The 21,377-nt window shown below is 40.1% G+C and overlaps 1 protein-coding gene across 1 annotated transcript in view; it reads left to right on the forward strand.

Moving 5' to 3' along the window:
- The first annotated feature begins 1,503 nt into the window (after positions 1-1,503).
- The window catches only part of CRY1 (cryptochrome circadian regulator 1), an 87,711-nt gene continuing 67,837 nt past the window's right edge, over positions 1,504-21,377 (forward strand). The window contains exon 1 of the mRNA XM_047786464.1: positions 1,504-1,678. Coding sequence (XP_047642420.1) covers positions 1,521-1,678 — 158 coding nt within the window. The 5' untranslated portion in view covers positions 1,504-1,520. The remainder of the gene's footprint in view (positions 1,679-21,377) is intronic.

The following is a 21,377-nucleotide window of genomic DNA, read 5'->3' on the forward strand; positions in this document are numbered from 1 at the left end:
GGAGCATGAAGCATTGTCTCTAGAAAGGTAGGCAAAGGCCCCATCACAAAGAGCCCTATAAACCGCACCAACTTTAAGAAACTAGGGCTGACAAGTTGACAATATACAGATGGTATCAAGGAATTGCAGCAACACCTGGCACCAATCCTATGAATTACCCCTCTTCCCCAGAGCACGTGCAAGGGTGCTCTGCCGCGAGGGCCACAAGAATGAGAAGGGCGCCAGCTCTACACGCTGCGAGGCAGGGTTGGGTTCTTCAGTCAAGCTGGAAGGAAGCACATGGTTTGGGCTCCACGTCTAAGGGGAGCCTCTTACTCCGCTCTTTTCACCGCATACCGCCCGCACTCCCCACCTGGCGCCCCCGCCGCCTCCTGTTAAGACACCAGGAAGCTTCCTGGCCTTCCCCTGAAACCCCTCGGGAAAAAGCCCCAAGCGCGTTCCAGCAACCCGGCCCCGCCTTCCTCGCCTCCCTCTGTAAGGCAGCGAGTGCGCACGCGCGCCTACCGGAACTGAGCGCGCGCTCGCGAACTCCCCGCATACCCGTGCTCATCCGGGTCTCGGAGAGCCTCGGCCAATGGTGGCCGCTCACGGCCCCCGAGGGCGGGGCTAAATCTTGCCTCACACGGGGCCTCTGGTCACCGTGGGCGCTTCCAGGCAACGGCGACTCGTCCGCGGAGGAAAGGGACAGAGGCAGAGAGTCTAGCGTCTGGGAAAGGGTCGACGGTTTTGAGATGGAGCTGCTGCCGTCTAAAAATTAGAGACTGAATCGCGAGCAGAGTCCCCAGTCAGAGCCGCTGTAGTAAACACACTTCAGAAACGTGAGGTGCCGGGGGTCACGTGGGGAGCGCTCCGTCCAATGAGGAGCCGAGGGCGGGGCCAAGGCCGCTGACGCGGCGGTGGCGGAGGAGTCACCCGGGCAGCCTCGGGACCGGTCTCGGGCCGGCAACCGTCCAGCGGCTTTGACCATCGCCTCAGCGTTCCGTCCTCACGCCTCTTTCCTGGGCCGAGAGGTAGCGTGGCCGACAGTCGCTGAATTCTCTCTCCTCCCTGTCGGTGGTTTGCCTCAGGCGGGCCGTTTGCGCTTCAGGGGCCGCCTCCGTGGGGCGAGGTTTCCGTGACGAATCTCCTGGGGCTGCCCGCGCCGGCTCGGGCCGTCGTGGCGGCTCGGGCTCGTGGAACTTGCTCATCCTCCGGGGGTCCGGAACCCTTGAAGTTAGGCGTCTCATCCAGGCGGTCGTGGCGGGTGCCGGCTCTTAAAGGGCGTCACGGCCGGACTCCGCTGACTGGGCAATCTCCATTCATCTTCCAGCCGCACGGGCAGCGCCCTCTCCCTCGCGGGTCCCCTACTCGGACTCATTTTTTCCTTTCCCCGCTCTGCTGCCCTTTCCTCACTCCTTGGGTGCGGCGATTCTCCTGGAAGCGGGGGTGTCGGTTATGAGCTGGACCCTCTTGCCCTGAATTTCTCGGGGCAGGAACTCGGCGGCGCCGCCGCGCCGCCTGCCGCCCACCGCGCCCCCGGGATGGGGGTGAACGCGGTGCACTGGTTCCGAAAGGGGCTCCGGCTTCACGACAACCCCGCCCTGAAGGAGTGCATTCAGGGCGCCGACACCATCCGCTGCGTCTACATCCTCGACCCCTGGTTCGCCGGCTCTTCCAATGTGGGCATCAACAGGTGGAGGTGAGTCAAAATCCTGTGAGAAATTGATTTCGTTGTTTCATGAATTGGGACTTTACGTGCGATCGACCACATCTAAGAATGTAGACCTGGGATCGCTGTGCTTATGCAGTTTTAATTATTGCAGGTGCTTTAAGCATTAAATAGAATGGGCTTAATGGTTCTCTGGCCGAAGAGTGCCGGCAGCCTGGAATACCTTGGCCTTCAGCTATGAGTTATGTATCTCTGTGCTGATGAGGACTCTTCTCCTGCGTTTATGGAAAATTCTTAGTGGGGGAGTTAAAGAACCACCCTTCCAACTAAGTGGCCCATGGATTGATTTCCTTGGCCGCCGTGTGACCCTGAAGGGATTGCGGTTTTTAATGTTTACGTTTGTGTGTGTCTAGGTAACTCATAGAATGGAGAAAATCATTCATTCAGTATTGTCGCCTCCAAACCCAGTTTTCTTCCACCTTGAGGTTGTTTTGGGAAAAGCAAGGAAGACTACATTTCCCTTTGCTCAACTCTTTCAACTCCTCCTTGTGGTTGACTAGACACAGCACAGTTTTTCTTTCTAAGCAAAGTATAATCCTAGGATTCAGGGCACTGGAAGAAATCTTAGAGAAGTTTTACCATCTTTTCTCGAAATGCCAGGCTAGATGATTGTTAGACCGCCTGGTGGAATGAGAATGTTCATTCAGCTGACAGATTATTGATCACCTACTGTATACCAGACACTGTTTAAAACACCAGGGATACAGTTATTGAATGAGACAGACAGAAATTCTTGTCCTTTTTGAAGACATGTCCCAGAAAGTATATAGTATTTAGTGGTGATAAATGATGTGCAGAAATACAGAGAAAGGGGATGAAAAATACGACGGGGTGGGATTGGAGTTGCAATTTAAAATATGGTGATAGGGAAAAACCCATATTGAGCAAGATGATGAAGCAAGTAATAGATTACAGATACCTAAGGAAAAGCATTCCAGGGAGAAGGAACAGTAAGATAAAAGGTCCTGAGATGGAGATATTCTTAACCTTTGGAAAGAACAGCAGAAGAAACCGATCTACTGGAGCAGAGTAAATGAGGAAAAGTAGTACATGAGGTCAAAGATGTAATGGGCCAGATTGAGTAGAGCTTTATAGGCAGTTGTCAAGATTTGGGCTTTTACTCAAAGCAAAGTGGGAATAACTGTAGGAGTATGAGCAGAGAAGTGATGTGATTTGAATCAAGCTTTTAAAAAAGTCTCTGGCTGTGGTTCTGAGAACAGACTGAATTGTAGAGTGGAGGTGGGCAAGAAGCAGGAAGACCAGTTAGCAGTTCATTGCTTTCATCCAGGTGAGATATGATAATGGTTTAGACTGTAGTGATCATGGTGGACATAGTGAGAAATAGTCAAATGTTGCGTATATGTTGAAGGCAGAACGCACAGTATTTGTCAACAGATTGTATGTGTGACATAAGAGAAAGAGAAGGAATTAGGAATGATTTAAAATTTTTTGACTTGAGAAACTAGAAGGATGGAGCTGCTTTTTGCTAAGTGATTAGTGGGAAAGGCCATTGAAAGGGTGATTTGAGTTCTCTTTTGAACTTGGTTAATTTTGAGATGTTTATTGCACATCCAAGTCATGACAGCAGATAGGCAGTTGGATATATCTGCAGCTAAGGACAGAGACCCAGGCAGGAGGTATAAATTAGAGAATTATCAGTTTATAGATAATATTTAAAGCCATTTATTAATCCATTCATTCATTGAACAAATGCAGGTCATTCATCTACATGCCAGACACTTTTAGGTGCAGGGCATTCAGTATAAATAAAATAGCTAAAAAATCTCTACCTTGTTGAAGCTACATTCTAGTAGAGCCATGACACTATATCAGAACATTAAGAGAGTGAGTATACATGTTGCAACAGAAGAAAGGGTGGGGGAAAAAATGTAATTGTAATGTATACATGTAAGGATAACCTGACCCCCTTGCTGTACAGTGGGAAAATTAAAAAAATTAAAATAAAAAAAAAAGAGAGTGAGTATAGGTAGAAAAGAGAGGAGGTCCAAGAACTGAGCCTTGGGGAGTTCCCGTTGTGGTTCAGTGGATTAAGGAACCAATGTTGTCTCTGTGACAATGCAGGTTCCATCTTTGGCCTTGTTCAGTGGGTTAAGGATCCAGTGTTTCCACAAGCTGCCATGTAGGTCTTAGATGCGGCTTGGATTCACTGTTGCTGTGACTGTGGCATAGGCCTAAGCTGCAGCTCTCATTTGACCCCTATCACAAGAACTTCCATATACTGCAAGGTGAGGCCATAAAAATAAAAAGGAAAGACCCAGAAGAAAAACAAACCCCCAAAACCCAAAATCAGGAAATGAGCCTTGGGCCTCTAATGTGTTGAAATTGTGGAGCTGTGGAAGAAACAGCATAGGAGATTGAGAAGCAACATCTAATAAGATGAGAAAGCCCAGAAGAATATGCTGTCTTAGAAGGCAAGTAGAGAAGGACAGAGAGTGTTTGAAAGAAACTGTTTTACCTTTGTCCGTCAAGTTGCTGGTCAAGTGAGATGACTGAAAATTAAAAATTGTTTTTAGCGTTTTGAGATCATTTATAATCTTGACTACTAATAATTCATAATCATTGATAATCTTGACACTACTGAGTGGTTTCAGTAGTGTCAGAGGAATGATTCAAGAGAGAGGCTGAGAGGAGAGACAACTCATATATACAGCTCTTTTAAGAAGTTAAGAAGTTTTGCTCTAGGGGATTCAGAGAAACAGTGTACTTCCTGGAGAAGAATGTGAAGTCAAGAGAGGATTTTTTTTTTTTAAGATAGGAGATAATTATAGTACATTAGCAGAATTAGTGTCAATGTTCATTCTGGAATAAGATGATAAATGTAACATTTTAATCTATTAATATCTTAACAGTAATATAGTAATAATTCCCTCTTCCTGAGATTGTTAGAATTAGTAACAAATGTAAAATGCTTAAAATGTGAGTAGTAGTACTAAGTGCTTACTTGCTATTTGCCCTTAAATTTGAAGCCCTAGGTAAATAATACCTAATTAAATGCTCAGTTTCTTCCAGAGCAGTTTATAAATTTATAAAATCTAGACTATAAACTTCAGATTAGGGGTTTTATATTGCTTAATTTTGTATACCCAACAACTCATTATTTAGATAGGTATGATGTAAATAATGAGAGATGAAGACAGATTTTCTTCCACTGAAGACTATTATAGAAAGGCAGGAACAGAGTTTTATGTACTCTATTCTTATAGCACCAAACTTGCTGCTTTTCATATAGTAACAAATCACTGTTTGTTGAATGAAATGACATCAAGGAGTCAATTTTACGTTTAAACAAATTTATTAATTTCCTTATTGACCATAGAATAATGTATAAACTCCTTAGCTTGATATTCAGGCTATCTAGTGGGTTTCTGTCTTCTTTCCTTTGTGCCATTTCCTTCAGTAAACAATATTTCTTAGATTTTTGGGGGTTTTTTGTTGTTGTTTTGGGGGTTTTTTTTTAACTGTGCCCAAGGCATAACAAGTTTCCAGACCAGGGAATGAACCTGAGCCACAGCAGTGGCAATGCCAAGTCTTTAACTGCTAGGCCACCAGGGAACTCAGCAATATTCCTTAGATTTTTGGATTTAACAGAAAAGCAAATTTTTAAAAATCTATTTTTCCTAGGTAAATTAACAAAACTACCTTTTTGTGTTGCCATCATTTCATTTAAAAAGGGTGCTTTAACATTAGAAAAAGTTTGAAGGATATTGTAACAAAATAAAGAACAGTCCTTTGACTTGAATAAATTAAGCTTTATGAAAATTTATTTTGCCTCATTTGATCTAATACCAGTGAAAACTTTATCTTGAATTTGTCATCTTTGGGTTTGAATGATTTAAAATATTACAATTCTTCTTTCATTCAATTCCTAGTAAAGTCATACCCCACAAAAATTTATACATGGGGAGTTACCATCGTGGCGCAGTGGAAATGAATCCAATTAGTATCCATGAGGATGTGGGTTCCATCTCTGACCTCGTTTAGTGGGTCAGGGATCCCGTGTTGCCATGAGCCGTGGTGTAGGTTGAAGATGCGGCTCGGTCCTAGCCTTGATGTGGCTGTGGCATAGACTGGCAGCTGTAGCTCCAATTTGACCCCTAGCTTAGGATGTTCCATATGCCACACGTGTGGCCCTAAAAAGCAAAAGAAAAATTTATACATGAATGTCTGTAGAATTATTGTTCTTCATGATAACCAAGAGGTGGGAGCAACCCAAATGTCCATTTATTGATGAATAGCTAAACAAATACGGTATATCCATGCAAATGGAATATTATTCAGCCACAAAAAAGGATGGAGTACTAATACATGCTATAACATGGATGAACCTTAAAAACATTGTGCTGAGAAGCATGTCACAAAATCCCGTGTATTATTATTATTTGTCTTTTTAGGGCTGCACCCATGGCATGTGGAAGTTCCAAGGTTAGGGGTCGAATTGGAGCTATAGCTGCCAGCCTACACCATAGGCACTGCAACACCAAATCTGAGCTGTCTCTGGGCCCTACACCACAGCTCACGGCAATGCTGGATCCTTTAACCCACTGAACAAGGCCAGGGATCAAATTGCATACTCATGGGTACTAGTTATGTACCTGAGCCTCAACTGGAACTCCTATTTGATTCTGTTTATATGAAATGTCCAGAATGAGTAAAAGTGGAGATGGAAAGTAGATTAGTGGCTTCTTAGGGATGGGTGAGTGGTTGTGGAAGTTGAGAGGTGGTATTTTTGGCCACAACCATGACATGTGGAAGTTCTTGGGCCAGGGATCGAGTCTGAGCTGCAACTGTGATCTGTGCCACAAATGCAGCAACACTGGATCCTTAACCTACTGTGCCAGCCCAGGGATTGAACCTGGGCTGCCCCAGAGACAGCACTGGATCCTTAACTTGCTATGCTGCAGCAGAAACTCCCAAAATACCTTTCCTTATGACCTTGTCTGAATAATTAGCAGTATTGTGAACTCTTACACCATTTATTGATATTGTTTCTTTTGTCATCCTTAGTATTTACTTCTTTCATTTGTAAATGTTGACGTAGTCCTCATAGGTTCATTTCTCCCCCATTGAATAAATTGAACCTCTTCTTCCTAAAGAAATGATACCATTTCATTTCATCAGAATTTATTTTGCATTCATATTCATGGCAGGCACTATTCTTGATACTGGTGATGCAACAGTGAATAAATAGAAGAGGTCCCTGCCTTGAGGAGCTCCTAGCCTGGGAATAGAAACAGACAATAAAACAAATATAATAGGAGGTGGCAAGTGTAATGCAGATAAATAAAGCAGAATGTGAGAACTGAGACCTAAATGAAGGAGAAACAAGCTATGCAGATATGTGGGGAAAGAGCCCTCTGTGTATTTGCCACAATGTCTAGCATTGTGTTTTGTACAAAGTAGATATTTGGTAATCTTCTTTTTAATTTTCTTAGTAAGTCTAGGATTGGGAGGGGGCAGTTACTTCCTCTAACTTAGATGCTAATACGTAATAGATTTGTTAATTCAGAAAAATAATTTTCAGCGAAAGATTTTTTTTAATGCATTTTAGGGCTGTACTGGCAACATATGTAAATTCCCAGGCTAGGGATCAAATCAGAGATGCAGCTGTTGGCCTACACCACAGCCACAGCAACACCACTATCAGGATTATTTTAGCTATTTAGGTTTTTAAAAATTCACACAAATTTTAACATTATTTGCTCTAATTCTTTGAAAAAATGTCATTGGTGTTTTGATAGAGATTGCCTTGAATCTATAGATTGCCTTGGGTAGTGTGGTCATTTTACCAATATTGATTCTGCCAGTCCAAAAACATGGTATATTGTATATCTTTACATCTATTTGTGTAGTCTGCAATTTCTTTCATCAGTCTCTTATAGTTTTTGGAGTACAGGTCTTTGGCCTCCTTAGGTAGGTTTATTCCTGCATAATTTATTCTTTTTGATGCAGTGGTAAATGGGATTGTTTCTTTCATTTCTTTTTCCGATAGTTCATTGTTAATGTATAGAAATCTCATAGATTTCTATATATTAATTATGTGTCCTGCAACTTTACCAAATTCACTGATTAACTCTACTAGTTTTCTGGTAGTGTCTTTAGGATTTTCTATATATGGTATCATGTCATCTGCAGACAGTGACAGTTTTACTTCCTCCTTTCCAATTTGGGTTCCTTTTCTTTTTCTTCTCTGATTGCCATGGCTAGGACTTCCAAAACTGTGTTGAATAAAAGTGGCGAGATTGGACATCCTTGTCTCATTCCTGATCTTAGAGGAAATGCTTTCAGCTTTTCACTGTTGAGAATGATGCTGGCTGTGATTTTTGAGGTGTGTCCCCTCTATGTGTGCTTTCTGATGAGCTTTTTATCATAAATGGTTGTTGGATTTTATCACAATCTTTTCCTACATTTATTGAGGTGATTATTTGGTTTTTATTCTTCAGTTTGTTAATATGGTGTAGCACATTGATTGATTTGCAGATACTGAAAAATCTTTGCATCTCCAGGATAAACCCCACTTGATCATTGTGTATGATCTTTTTTTTTTTTTTTTTTGTCTTTTTGCCATTTCTTGGGCTGCTCTCGCCTATGGAAGTTCCCAGGCTAGGAGTCAAATCCGAGCTGTAGCCGCCGGCCTACACCAGAGCCACAGCAATGTGGGATCCAAGCTGTTTCTGCGACCTATACCACAGCTCACGGCAGTGCTGATCCTTAAGCCACTGAGCAAGGCCAGGCATCAAACTGCATACTCATGGATACTAGTTGGATTTGTTTTTGCTGTGCCACAACAGGAATTCCTCATTTTTCTTTTTTTTTTTTTCTTCATAGAGAAAGTAATTTTAATTGAGTTCTGCATTTCCCAAGTTGTGTTTTTATAACATTAGAACCGTAGCAAGTCAGTGGGTTTTTTTTTTTTTTTACATGACAAAAAGTGAAGACGAACGTTTACTGTAAAGTAGCCCAGCATTTTAAACCTTCTCTAAAACTTAAAAATATTAATAAAGAAAGTAAAACTCTAAGGCATTTTCCAGACTTAAGTGACAGGAGAACAATATCCCCTCCCACACAGGGAAGTAATTTGAACATATTGTTTTCCATGATAAACCAGTTTAGGAAATGCAGTTTCAGGTTTCTTGAATTTAAATTTTTTGGCATATAATGTGTGAATGTTGCATGGAGAATGTTGGAGAATGTTGCCTGTGCACTTGAAAAGAATATGCATTATGCTACTTTTGGATGGAATGCTCTATATCAGTCATGTCCATCTGGTCTAAGGTGTCACTGTTTAAGGCCAGTGTTTCCTTACTTATTTTCTCTCTGGGTGAATTGTCCATTGATATAAGTGGGGTGTTAAAGTCTCTCAGTATTGTTGTGTATCTATGAATTTCTCTCTTTATGTCCTTTACTATTTGCCTTATGTATTTATTCCTCCTATGTTGGATGCATATGTATTTTAATTGTTATATCTTCTTAGGTTGATCCCTTGATCATTATATAGTGTCCTTCTTTGTTTCTTATAAGAGTCTTTATTTTAAAGTCTTATTTTGTTCTGATATTGCTACTCTGCTTTCTTTTGATTTCTATTTGCATAGAATACTTTTTTCCTTCCCCTCACTTTAAGTCTGTGTGTGTCTTTAGATTTACAGTGAGTCTCTTGTAGGCAGCATATATATGGATCTGATGAAAGAAATTGAAGATGATGAATATGTAGTGTGTTCTTGGTTTGGAAGAATTAACATTGATCTGCTCTAAATGTATTAAAGACCTAGAGGTAAGACCACAAACCATACAACTCTTAGACAAAAACATAGTCCAAACACTCTTTGACATAAATTGTAACAGTATGTTTTGAATTGGTCTCCTAAAGCAAAGGAAATAAAAGCAAAAATAAACAAATGGGACCTAATTAACCACAAAAGTTTTTGCATAGTAGAGGAAACCATCAACAAAACAAAAAGACAACCTGCAGAATAGGAGAAAATATTTGCAAATGATATGACAAATAAGAGATTAATATCCAAAATATACAGTTGGTTCATGCAACTCAACATTGAAAAACCAAACAACCTGTTTAAAAAATGGTGAGGAGGAGTTCCTGTTGTGGTGCAGTAGGTTAAGAACCCAACTAGTATCCATGAGGATGCAGGTTTGATCCCTGGCCTCATTCATTCAGCGGGTTAAGGATCCACAAGCTGTGGTGTAGGTTGCAGATGCAGCTCAGATGCAGCATTGCTGTGGCTGTGGTGTAGGCCTGCAACAGAAGCTCTGATTTGACCACTGGCCTGAGAACTTCCATGTGCTGCAGGTGTGGCACTAAAAAGAAAAAAAAAAAAAGGTGAGAAGACCTGAATAGACCTTTTTCCAGAGAGGAACTGCAGCTAGCCAGTAGGCAAATGAAAAGATGCTCAATCAAAAGATTGATAGTCATCAGAGAAATGAACCTCAAAACTGCAATGAGACATCAACTCACACCTGTCAGAATAGCTATAAACAAAAAGAACATAAATAACAAATGTTGACAAAGATATGGAGAAAAGAGAACCCTCGTACTATTGGTGGGTATATGAATTGGTGTTCCTACTGTGGAATACAATTTAAAGGAGTCTCAGAAAACTAAAAGTAGAACTACCATGTGACCCAGCAACGCCACTCCTGAGTGTATATCTGAAAAAAACAAAAATGCTAATTGGAAAAGATACATGCACCCCAGTATTCATAGCTGCATTATTTACAGTTGCCAAAATACGGAAAAAACCTAAGTCCATCACCAGATGAATGGGTAAAGAAGATATGTATATATACACACAAGTACATACATACAATGAAATACTACTCAGTCATAAAAGAAAGAAAAATGCCATTTACAGCAACATGGATGGACTTGGAAGGTATTATGTTAAATGAAGTCAGTCAGTCAGACAGAAAAAGACAAATACTGTATGATATCACTTATCTATCTAATCTAAAAAAGACAACAAACTAGTTAATATAACAAAAAGAAACAGACTCACAGATAGAACAGATTAGTGGTTACCAGTGGAGGGAGGAGGGCTAGGGGGTAGGGGAGTGGGAGATACCAAACTTTCTAGACTAAGATAGGCTATAAGGTACAACATGGAGAATATAGCCAATATTTTTTAGTAATTGTAAATGAAGTATAATCTTTAAAAAATGTATAAAATAAATGTCTTTAAAAAACCCAGTATATTCATCTGTACTCTGTTTTATAAACTTTTGCTCATATTTTTTAGCTTTATTGAGGTATAATTGACAAAAAGTATATATATTTCATATATAAAACATGTTTTGATATATATGTACATCAGGAACCTCATTTTTTATTATTCTCTTGCTTTTTCTTTAACCCCGTACTCTTTTTAAGTTGCTTCTAATCATTATTTAAACATGCTTAAGGAGTTCTTATTGTGGTGCAGTGGGATCATTGGTGTCTTTGCAGTGCCAGAAAGCAGGTTCAATCCCTGGCCTGGCACAGTGGGTTAAAGAATCCAGCATTGCCACAGCTGTAGCATGGGTTGCAATTGTGGCTCCAATCTGATCCCTGGCCTGGGAACTCCATATGCCACAGGGCAACCAAAAAAGAAAAAAGGAAAAAAGAATGCTTAAAGCCAAGTTCTCCAAACAAACAAACAACAACAAAAAGCCGAACAAGAACAAAAGCTTCCCTTGACATTCCTCTACTGAAACTATGTTTTTCAATTCCTTCAAAGCCACCCTTTCTGAATATGATGTCTAATACTGAATGACTTCTTTATCTTCTGTTTACCCATGAACCCATTCCAAACTTGGTTCCACCCCCACCTTCTCTAGGAAAACTGTTTTCATCCAAATGATACTTTAAAACTTCATTCTTAGACTTTATACCCTTTGACACCTTTGACCACACCTTCTTTTTCCCTCTGCTTTGGTTAGAGAACCTTCCTATGTTGTTGTTTTTTTTTTTTTGGTCTTTTTGCTATTTCTTTGGGCCGCTCCCGTGGCACATGGAGGTTCCCAGGCTAGGGGTCGAATCAGAGCTGTAGCCACCGGCCTACACCAGAGCCACAGCAACGCAGGATCCGAGCTACGTCTGCAACCTACACCACAGCTCACGGCAACGCCGGATCGTTAACCCACTGAGCAAGGGCAGGGACCGAACCCGCAACCTCATGGTTCCTAGTCGGATTCGTTAACCACTGCGCCACGACGGGAACTCCCCCATGTTTGTTTTTATGTCAGAGCTCCTAGAGGTCTTCTTCCTTGACCTCTCTTTTTCTATTCAGCCTTTACATGTGCCTTAGGTCTGTGATCTCTACTCTGTTCATTTTACATCATTACTAGGTAATCTTCTCTCTTTATAAAGCCAGTTACAATCTATATGCCCAGAATTCACAAATCAGTGTTTTCAGCCCAAATCTCTCATCTCATCCCCAGATAAGTGTCCACTATATGTAGAGTCCCTCCATAATTGAATGTATTATATAGCCTTAAACTCAGCTGGTTTGAAACAGAATTCTTTTCCCTTACTTCTCTCTTAAAAGTGAAACAAACAAACAAAACCCAGACTGACTTTTCCTGTGTTTTCTATCTACATAAATAATACTCTCATTTGTTAATTATATATTCAGCTATTCAGCAAATATTTGTATCCCTGTTGTGCACCTATCACCTTGCTAATTTCTGTGGGTAAAATGGTAGTCAGCAGATAAGTTCTCTGTCTTCAGGAAGTTTACAGCATAGAGAGGGATTTGTTCAGAGATAAAATAATCACAGATGTACATTCTTTTGTCTCCATTGCCACGTTAGCTAATACCACTGTCCTTTTTGTGTAGATTTCTTTTTTTTTTTTTGTCTTTTGTCTTTTTTTTTGTTGTTGTTGTTGCTATTTCTTGGGCCGCTCCCGCGGCATATGGAGGTTCCCAGGCTAGGGGTTGAATCGGAGCTGTAGCCACCGGCCCACGCCAGAGCCACAGCAACTTGGGATCCGAGCCGCGTCTGCAACCTACACCACAGCTCACGGCAACGCCGGATCGTTAACCCACTAAGTAAGGGCAGGGACCGAACCCGCAACCTCATGGTTCCTAGTCGGATTCGTTAACCACTGCGCCACGACGGGAACTCCAGATTTCTTGAGTAGTTTACAAATCATTGTCCCCCGTGCCTTTCTCTAATTCATCCTTCATGCAACAACCAGAGTAATCTTTTGAAATTGTTAATCTGATCATGTCCTTTACTATTTTAAAATGCTTTTATGACATTTATTTACTCTTATGTTAAGATTCAAAAAGCCGTAGCGTATTTTAAAACCTCTGTGTAGTCTGGTTCTTTGCTTCTCTACTCAGCCTCCAAGAATTGCTACACTGAGGCATTTTAACTAAGCCTTGAAGTATGAGATGGATCTTAATACAGAAGGGAAGGTGGGAAGGGAAGTCCAGGCAGAGGGAAGAAAATTCCAAACTTAGGAAAAAACATGAGGGAAGGCACTGTGTTCTGATACTGGGGAGGAGGTTGATATAACTGAATCTTATGGTGCATAGAAAGATAGGAGGTGTTCTTTAGTATTCTTTTGATTCAGTGATTTAGATGGTTGCCTGACTCAGATGGGTTTAAGCAGAAAGAGAGTTTATTGGCAAATTAACTGAACAATCCAAGGGAAACTGGCTTTAGGCATTGGGTTGATGCTACGGCTCAGAAGGATCAACATTCTCTCTTTGTATATTCCAACTTCACTTATTCTGAATTGGCTTTTAAGACAGGCTGTCCTCTGGTGGTAAAGTATAGCAATAGCAATAAGAGTGAAAACCGTTTGCTTCTGCCCCAGAAGCATCAGCAAACATCTGTGGCACTTCAGTGGCTCTGTTTGGGCCAATTCCGTACCAATCATTGTGAGCCTGTTTGAGCTGAAGTTGTGTACCTCATGGGTGGGATCAGCTTGACTGTACTGAAGTAACTGAAGTAGCATAAGTAGGAAGTAGGTAGATGCTCTAAAATAACAGGTGCCTATTATATTGGAACTCAGATCAGAAAGTGGGACTAAGTCAGAAAAACTGTGACCCCTGTTTGGGGAAAGAAAACTTTCACATCTGAGTGAATGATAAGAGGAAAGAGACAGTGTAACAGTGGGAAAGCTGTATCAACAGTTCAGGTGAAAGACAGTGTAGACTTGAATTAGGGAAAAGGCTGTGAGGAAGCAGAAGATAGACGAGAGTAATTGTAGAGATATAGTGGATAGTTTAGGTGACTGGAAAAGGCAGGAGGAGGGTGAGGGAAAGAGAAGAATGTAAGATTCTCATGCTTTAATGCCTCTTTTTTTTTTTTTTCCTTTTTATTTTTAGGGCGGCATTCACGGCAAATGGAGGTTCCCAGGCTAGAGGTCAAATTGGAGCTGTAGCTGCTGGCCTCTGCCACAGCCACAGCAATGTAGGATCTGAGCCTCGTCTTCGACCTGCACCACAGCTCACGGCAATGCCTGATCCCTAACCCACTGAGCAAGGCCAGGGATCGAACATGTGATGCTAGTCAGATTTCTTAACCACTGAGCCACAACGGGAACTCCCCTTTATGCCTCTTTGACAATTAGACATTAAGTTAGAAAACAAGGGCAGATCATACTTAGATGAGGAAAAGAGTGAGTTTAGTTTAGGTCATGATGAATTTGAGGTGCTGCTAAGATATCAGCATGGGGGAGTTCCTGTTGTGGCGCAGCAGAAATGAATCCGACTAGGAACCCTGAGGTTGTGGGTTTGATCTCTGGGTTAAGGATCTGGCGTTGCCATGAGCTGTGATGTAGGTTGCAGATGTGGCTGGGATCCTGTGTTGCTGTGGTGTAGGCTGGGAGCTGTAGCTCCTATTCAACCCCTAGCCTGGGAACCTCCATATACAGCAGGTATGGCCCTAAAAAGCAAAAAAAAAAAAAAAAGATGACAGCATAGGGAATGGAGAAAAATAGAAGTTCAAGTTTGGGAATTACAGCAATTAGAGCTGTAGATGTGGGCGTAATTCCTGTATTCATAGGGGAAGCGTGACTGTTGCTATTGGATAGAATAAGACCCATCAATACCTGGGTGAATACTGTGCTTAAGGTGAATGGAACTGGTGAAGGAGACTGAGGAGAATCAATCAGAGAGAAAAGTAGTCAGGAGAATGCTGTATCATGAAAACCAAGGGTGGCAAGAATTTTCCTTTACTGTGCTAAAGAAGGCAAGTTGGGATGAATTTTGTCGTTTATGCAGAAAAAATTGTCAAAGACATGGAAACGGGCAGAAGAAATTACTGTGTATTTTGAATGCTGGGCCTTGATCCTCCAGGAGCTAGAGGACCCTCCAGAAACTGTATTATTTTGATTAATATAGTCATTTTTTGTCTTCAATTGACTAAATCGTTTCATAGTTCTTCAAAAAGGGGCAACAATTAAGTTCTAGAAAACTGATAACAGATGTTTCCTGTCCATACCAATGCAGTTATTGCTGTTCATGCCATGCAAATGAATTTTATAGACTGGGTAGTATAAATCTCTGAAAGATTCTCATTTAAACCAGTTTTAACGTCTTACTGGTTCCATCATTCATTAATGAGTTAAATAAAATCTTTCCCATATATTCATTTCATATTTGTATGAGAATCATGATTTTACCATTTTGAAAATTATACTTTAACTTTAGTTATCAAAGGTCTTTGATAAACTTTGAAAAAGTAGCTTCAATGTGGTTATAAGGACAGAATTCAGATTGTATACAGTATTACAGAAAGTGTGTGTGTGGCTAGTGTAGGAGAGGAGGGTGATGATTGAGGGGTTGATGAAGAAGGTTTTTAAGGGAGAGGTGTCTTTAAGATATAAGCTGGTTGTACAGGTTCTGGACAGGCTGGGGAAAAGTGAATTTTGGGTAGATCACTAGACTTACAGTCAAGACAATGAAATCACCAGCCTTATAGTCAAGACAGGATGATAAATAGAAAAGAAAATATATAGATATAGTGAGACCTGAATGTATAGTTCTTTGAATGACGTACTGAAGTAAGTTTGGAACATCTGGCTGTCCTCAAACCTAGATACTAATCCCTGCTTTCCTGCTAAGTAGTACTTGGACTGACTTTGGCTAAGTCACTCCCTCATTTTATTCATTCATTAAAAGTTCATTGAGAGTTTGTTATCTGCTAAGCACTTTGCATGGCCAAGGTGGTCATAGTTCTTGCCCATAAAGGAATACTCACCTTGCTCAAGGACAAATAATTAAAATATAGAGTGCTAAATAGGATTCCTGCAGAAATATGCAAAGGTAATCTTAGGAGCACAGAAAAAGAGACAACTCCAGGAGAAGAAGGAGGGATTAGGAGTAGAGGTGGTGTGTGTGTGTTTCAGAATATATGTGTGTATATGTGAGTGTGTGTATTTGGCTGCATCTGTGGCAAGCGGAAGTTCCCAGGCCCGGAATTGAACCCTGACCCACAAGCAGGGACAATGCCGAATCATTAACCACTAGGCCACCCAGAACTCCCAGAATATTTCTTGATGAGGGAAATTCTTGAGTCAGTGTCCTCTAATATGAGAAGGGAGTTACTTAAAAAAAAAAAAAAAGCCTTCTTAACTGATATCATTGGGACTTAGCAGTTAGTTATTTGAAAAAGGAAGTATAAAAAATAATGTATAAATTATGTTAATGTAACAGCATTTGATGTAGGGTGAAATTCTAGGTCTCAATTCTTTTATTCTCATTTACGCTTAGGTGATCTGATCTAGTCACACACTTGAATACCTTGTGCATCTCCTGCCCTGACTTTTATATTGAGTTACAGACCTGTATATCGAGGATTTTTACTCAGATTCCACATAATGAGAATCTTCAACTTGATTTTGCCTTTGTTTCCCCCACCACATACAGTTTCTCTATATCACATATGACAACATTCACCTCATTGTTCTGTAAAAAAAAACCTAGGAGCATCTTTCCTTCATTACTTTTTTTCCCCTCACAACACTGTCTCTAGTCCCTCAGCTTTTCCTTCAAAATAATTCCCATATTCATTCAAATCTCACATTCCACTTCTATTACATCACCAACATTTCTTGCAGGATTACTGCAGTAGCCTCCTAACTTCTCTACTTCCTTTTTTATACCTTTCTTCCCAGTCTGTACCATGTGGAAGCCAGAGTAGTATTTCAAAAACCTTAATCAGATCAGGTCACATCTATGCTCCAAGTCTTCTAAATGACTTCCAGGGTGTTAGCATTTCTGCTTCTCTACCTGAATATTATTCTCATAGACTTTGGCAGGGCTCATTCTTTCAGTATCTCTCCTTAGAGAGGCCTTTTGTGACTATCCTATATAAAGTAAGTGCCCACTGTCACTTTTCACTTTCTATCTCCTTGCCCTGTTTTATTTTTCATGACATTTATTACCACCTGAAATCATGTATTTATTGATTTATTTCTTTATTGTCTTCATCAAATTTCATAAGAGAGGGATTGAGTCATTACTGGTCTTTAGCTCTGTAACAACAGTTCTCAATGGTCGGTCTAGGGATGTTATGGGTTCCCAAGACTCTTTCAGGGTATTTGTGAAGTCAGACTCTTTTTGTAATAATACTAAGACATCGTTTGACTTTATTACTGTCATTTTCTCATATCTGTGCAGTTGAGTTTTCCAGAAGCTACATGATAAGTAATGACATTATTAGCTATGGTGGCTGGTGTATTGTGTTTTAAAATTTTTTGCAACTTCGCACATAAATGTTGATAGATATTAACTCTAAGACAAAGCTCTTTGGGGTTACTCAGTAATTTTTAAGGGTACGAAGGGTCCTAAGGCCCAAAAGTTTGAAAACTGTTACCTTAGAACAACACCTGGCATAGGATAGGTGATCATTATACATTTGTCGATTGATTGTCTAATGAATATCATTCTGCTGAGTTTGTCAATGGAGTTCATGTTGGCTTTTTTTTCTGATTCCTTTCATTAAACATATTTTTGGATTTTATCCATGTCACTGCTGTAGTTCCTTTTATATGGTATTCCAGTATATGAATATATGCCACAACTTATCCATTTTACTGTTAATGAACATTGGGTTATTTCTAGTTTGGGAACATTTGGGATCCCAAATGTTGGGACTATTTCTACAAATAATGCTGCTATGAATATAACATACACACATCTACATATGTTCATTATTTCTATTAAGTGTACACTTGAGAGTGAAAGGGCTGGGTAATGTAAATGTAAATGTAGTGTAAAGTAATATCAATATTCAATGTGGAGCCCTAAAGTTTCCCAAAGTTTTCACTGTTCATACTCCTGGTAGTAACATATGAAAGTTCCAGCTGTTCTATATCTTCATCAGTGCTTTGTACTGACAGGTCTTTTAATTTTAATTTTAGCCAGTCAATTCAAGAAAGTATGTAGTAGTGTTTCACTGTTATTTTAACTTACATTTTCCAAATATTTAATGTGACTGGGCAACTTTTACCATGTCTGTAGGCCATTTGGATAGCTTCTTTTGTGACATGCCTCTTCAAATTCTTGCCCGTATTTGAGTTATCTATATTTTTCTCACTGACTTTTAGTTCTTTAAACATTCCTGATAGAACTCCCTTGTCAGTTATATGTGCTTCAAATGTCTCTGCCCACTGGCCACTCAGTGGCTTGCCTTTTTATGATCTTATTGCTATTTTTGAGAATTATAAGTTCTTAATTTTAAAGAATTCTAATTTAAAAAATTTTCCCTTTTGGAGTTCCCATCGTGACTGAGCAGAAACGAATCTGACTAGTATCCATGAGGACTCAGGTTCCATCCCTGGCCTCGATTGGGTTAAGGATCCAGCGTTACCATAAGCTGTGGTGTAGGTTGCAGATGCAACTCTGATCTGATGTTGCTATGGCTGTGGTATAGGCCAGAGGTTACAGCTCTGATTTGACCCCTAGCCTGGGAACCTCCATATGCCATGGGTGCAGCCCTAAAAAGACAAAACTAACTAAATAAATAAATAAAATGAAATAAGATTTTCCCTTTTAATTAATGCCCCTGTGTGCATATGTGTGCACACAGGCACATATGCACAAGAGCATGCACCCTGGTTAAGAAATCTTTGCTTCCTCTAAGCTCATGAAATTCCTTTCCATAAAAAACATTACTAATTCACATTCCACATTTAGATCTACAATTGCTTTTTGTGTTATAGCACAAGGTAGGGATTCCGTTTTTATTTTTATTTTTTCCACATGGATACCAAGTTACTCCTATTTTAGGGAGAAGAATATTTAATAATCAGAAGATCTGGGTTCTACTTCCAATTCTAAAATAATACACAAACTATTAATCTATCCCAGTATGAGTTTCTTGATCCAGCTCATGTACATATGTAGAATCACTGGATTAGGGGCTCTCCAAGTGTTGACAACATAGTAGCTGAAGAGTTCCCACTGTGATACAATGTGATTAGTGGCATCTCTTCAGTGCCAGGGCGCAGGTTCCATTCCAGGCTGGCACAGTGGTTTAAAGGGTCTGGTGTTGCCATGTCTGTGGCATAGGTTGCAACCATGGCTCATACCTGACCCCTGGCCTGGGAACTCCATGAGCCGCAGGCAGGGAAAAAAAAAGCACACACACAGTGTAGCAAGAGAAATAGTTATACAACAACTATAATATAAAAAGTATTGTATAATACTTACTGATACTTCTGTAGACAAGACCATAAAACCTGAACTAACTGGACAAGATTGAAAATGGTATATTAAAAAAATGCCAAGTAGAAAGAATTACAAAGTACCTGTCTCATAGTGTAAATGATATTTGGTAAATGGTCAAGTAGAAAGATTTACAAATTACCTGTTACATAACAGGCATAATGATAATTGGTACACACTGTGTTAAACTTTACTTCATGGGACAACGTTAAATATACCAACATTTGCATCATAGGGGTTCCAGAAGGAGAAGAGAGAGAAAAAGGGCCAGAGAAAATATTTGAAGAGATTATAACTGAAAATTTCCCAAATATGGGAAAGGAAACACTCACTCAAGTGGAAGAAGCACAGAGACGTCCATACAAAATAAACCCCAGGAAAAATATAGCAAGACACACACTAATCAACCTGACAGAAATTAAGTTCAAAGAAAAAATATTAATAGCCACAGGGAGAAGCAACAAATCACATATAAGGGAATTCCCATATGAATAACAGCTGACCTTTCAGCAGAAACTCTACAGGCCAGAAGGGAGTGACAGAATATATTTGAGATGATGAAGAGGAGGAACCTAGAACCAAGAATACTCTATCCATCAAAGCTCTCATTCAGATTTGATGGAGAGATTGAAAGCTTCACAGACAAGCAAATGCTAAGAGAATTTAGCACCTCCAAACCAGCTATACCTCAACTATTAAAGGAACTTCTCTAAGCAGAAAAGGAAAAGCCACAATTAGAAACAATAATATTAAAAATGAAGAAGCTCACTGGTAAAGGCAAAGATAATTTAAAAGTAGTAAATCACCCATTGACAAATATGATATCTAAACTAGCAAGCATGAGAAGAGGAGAGGACAAATGCAGAACATTGAAAATGCATTTGAAATTAAGGAAACCAGCCTGCACACATATAGATGGATATATTAAAATATAAGGGGAACCACTAGTCAGATAACTATAATGGTCACACACATAAAAAGGAAAAACTGGAGTTCCTGTCGTGGCTCAGTGGTTAACGAATCCGACTAGGAACCATGAGGTTGCGGGTTCGATCCCTGGCCTTGCTCAGTGGGTTAAGGATCCGGCGTTGCCGTGAGCTGTGGTGTAGGTCGCAGACATGGCTCAGATCCTGCGTTGCTGTGGCTCTGGCGTAGGCTGGCGGCTATAGCTCCAATTCAACCCCTAGCCTGGGAACCTCCATATGCCGTGGGAGCAGCCCAAGAAAATGGCAAAAAGACCAAAAAAAAAAAAAAAGGAAAAACCAAGCAAAACATAACACTAAACATTGTCAGCAAATCACAAGAAAAGACAACAGAAAGAGGAAGGGAAGAAAAAAGACCCAAAATATCAATCCAAAAAAAATTTTTAAGTAAATGATAATAAATACATACCTATCCATAACTACAGTGAATGTAAACAGATTAAATGTTCCAACTAAAAGAAAAAGACTAGCTGAATGGATTCAAAAGCAAGACCCATATATATGCTGTCTACAGGAGACCCACTTCAGGTCTAAGAACATATCTAAACTTAAAGTGAGGGGGTGGTAGAGAATATTACATGTAAATGGTAGTTATAGAAAAGCAGGAGTAGCAATGTTTATATCAGACAAAATAGATTTTAAAATAAAAAATGTCACAAGAGACAAAGAAGGACATTGTATAATCAAAGGATCAATACAGGAAGAAGAAATAACAATTTTTAATATATGTGCACCCAACATAGGAGCAGCACAATATATAAGGCAACTTCTGACAGCCATAGAAGGGGAAATTGACAGTACACAATAATAGTGGGGGACTTTAACATCCCACTTAGAGCAATGGACAGATTATCCAGACAGAAAAACAGCAAGAAAACACAGGCCTTAAATGATACACTCACTAGGCCAAATAAAGTTAACTGATACCTGTAGAACTTTTCACCCCAAAGCAGCAGAATATACTTTCTCTTCAAGTGCACATGGAACATT

This window comes from Phacochoerus africanus, chromosome 7, assembly GCF_016906955.1.
Source record: "Phacochoerus africanus isolate WHEZ1 chromosome 7, ROS_Pafr_v1, whole genome shotgun sequence".
Taxonomy (NCBI): domain Eukaryota; kingdom Metazoa; phylum Chordata; class Mammalia; order Artiodactyla; family Suidae; genus Phacochoerus; species Phacochoerus africanus.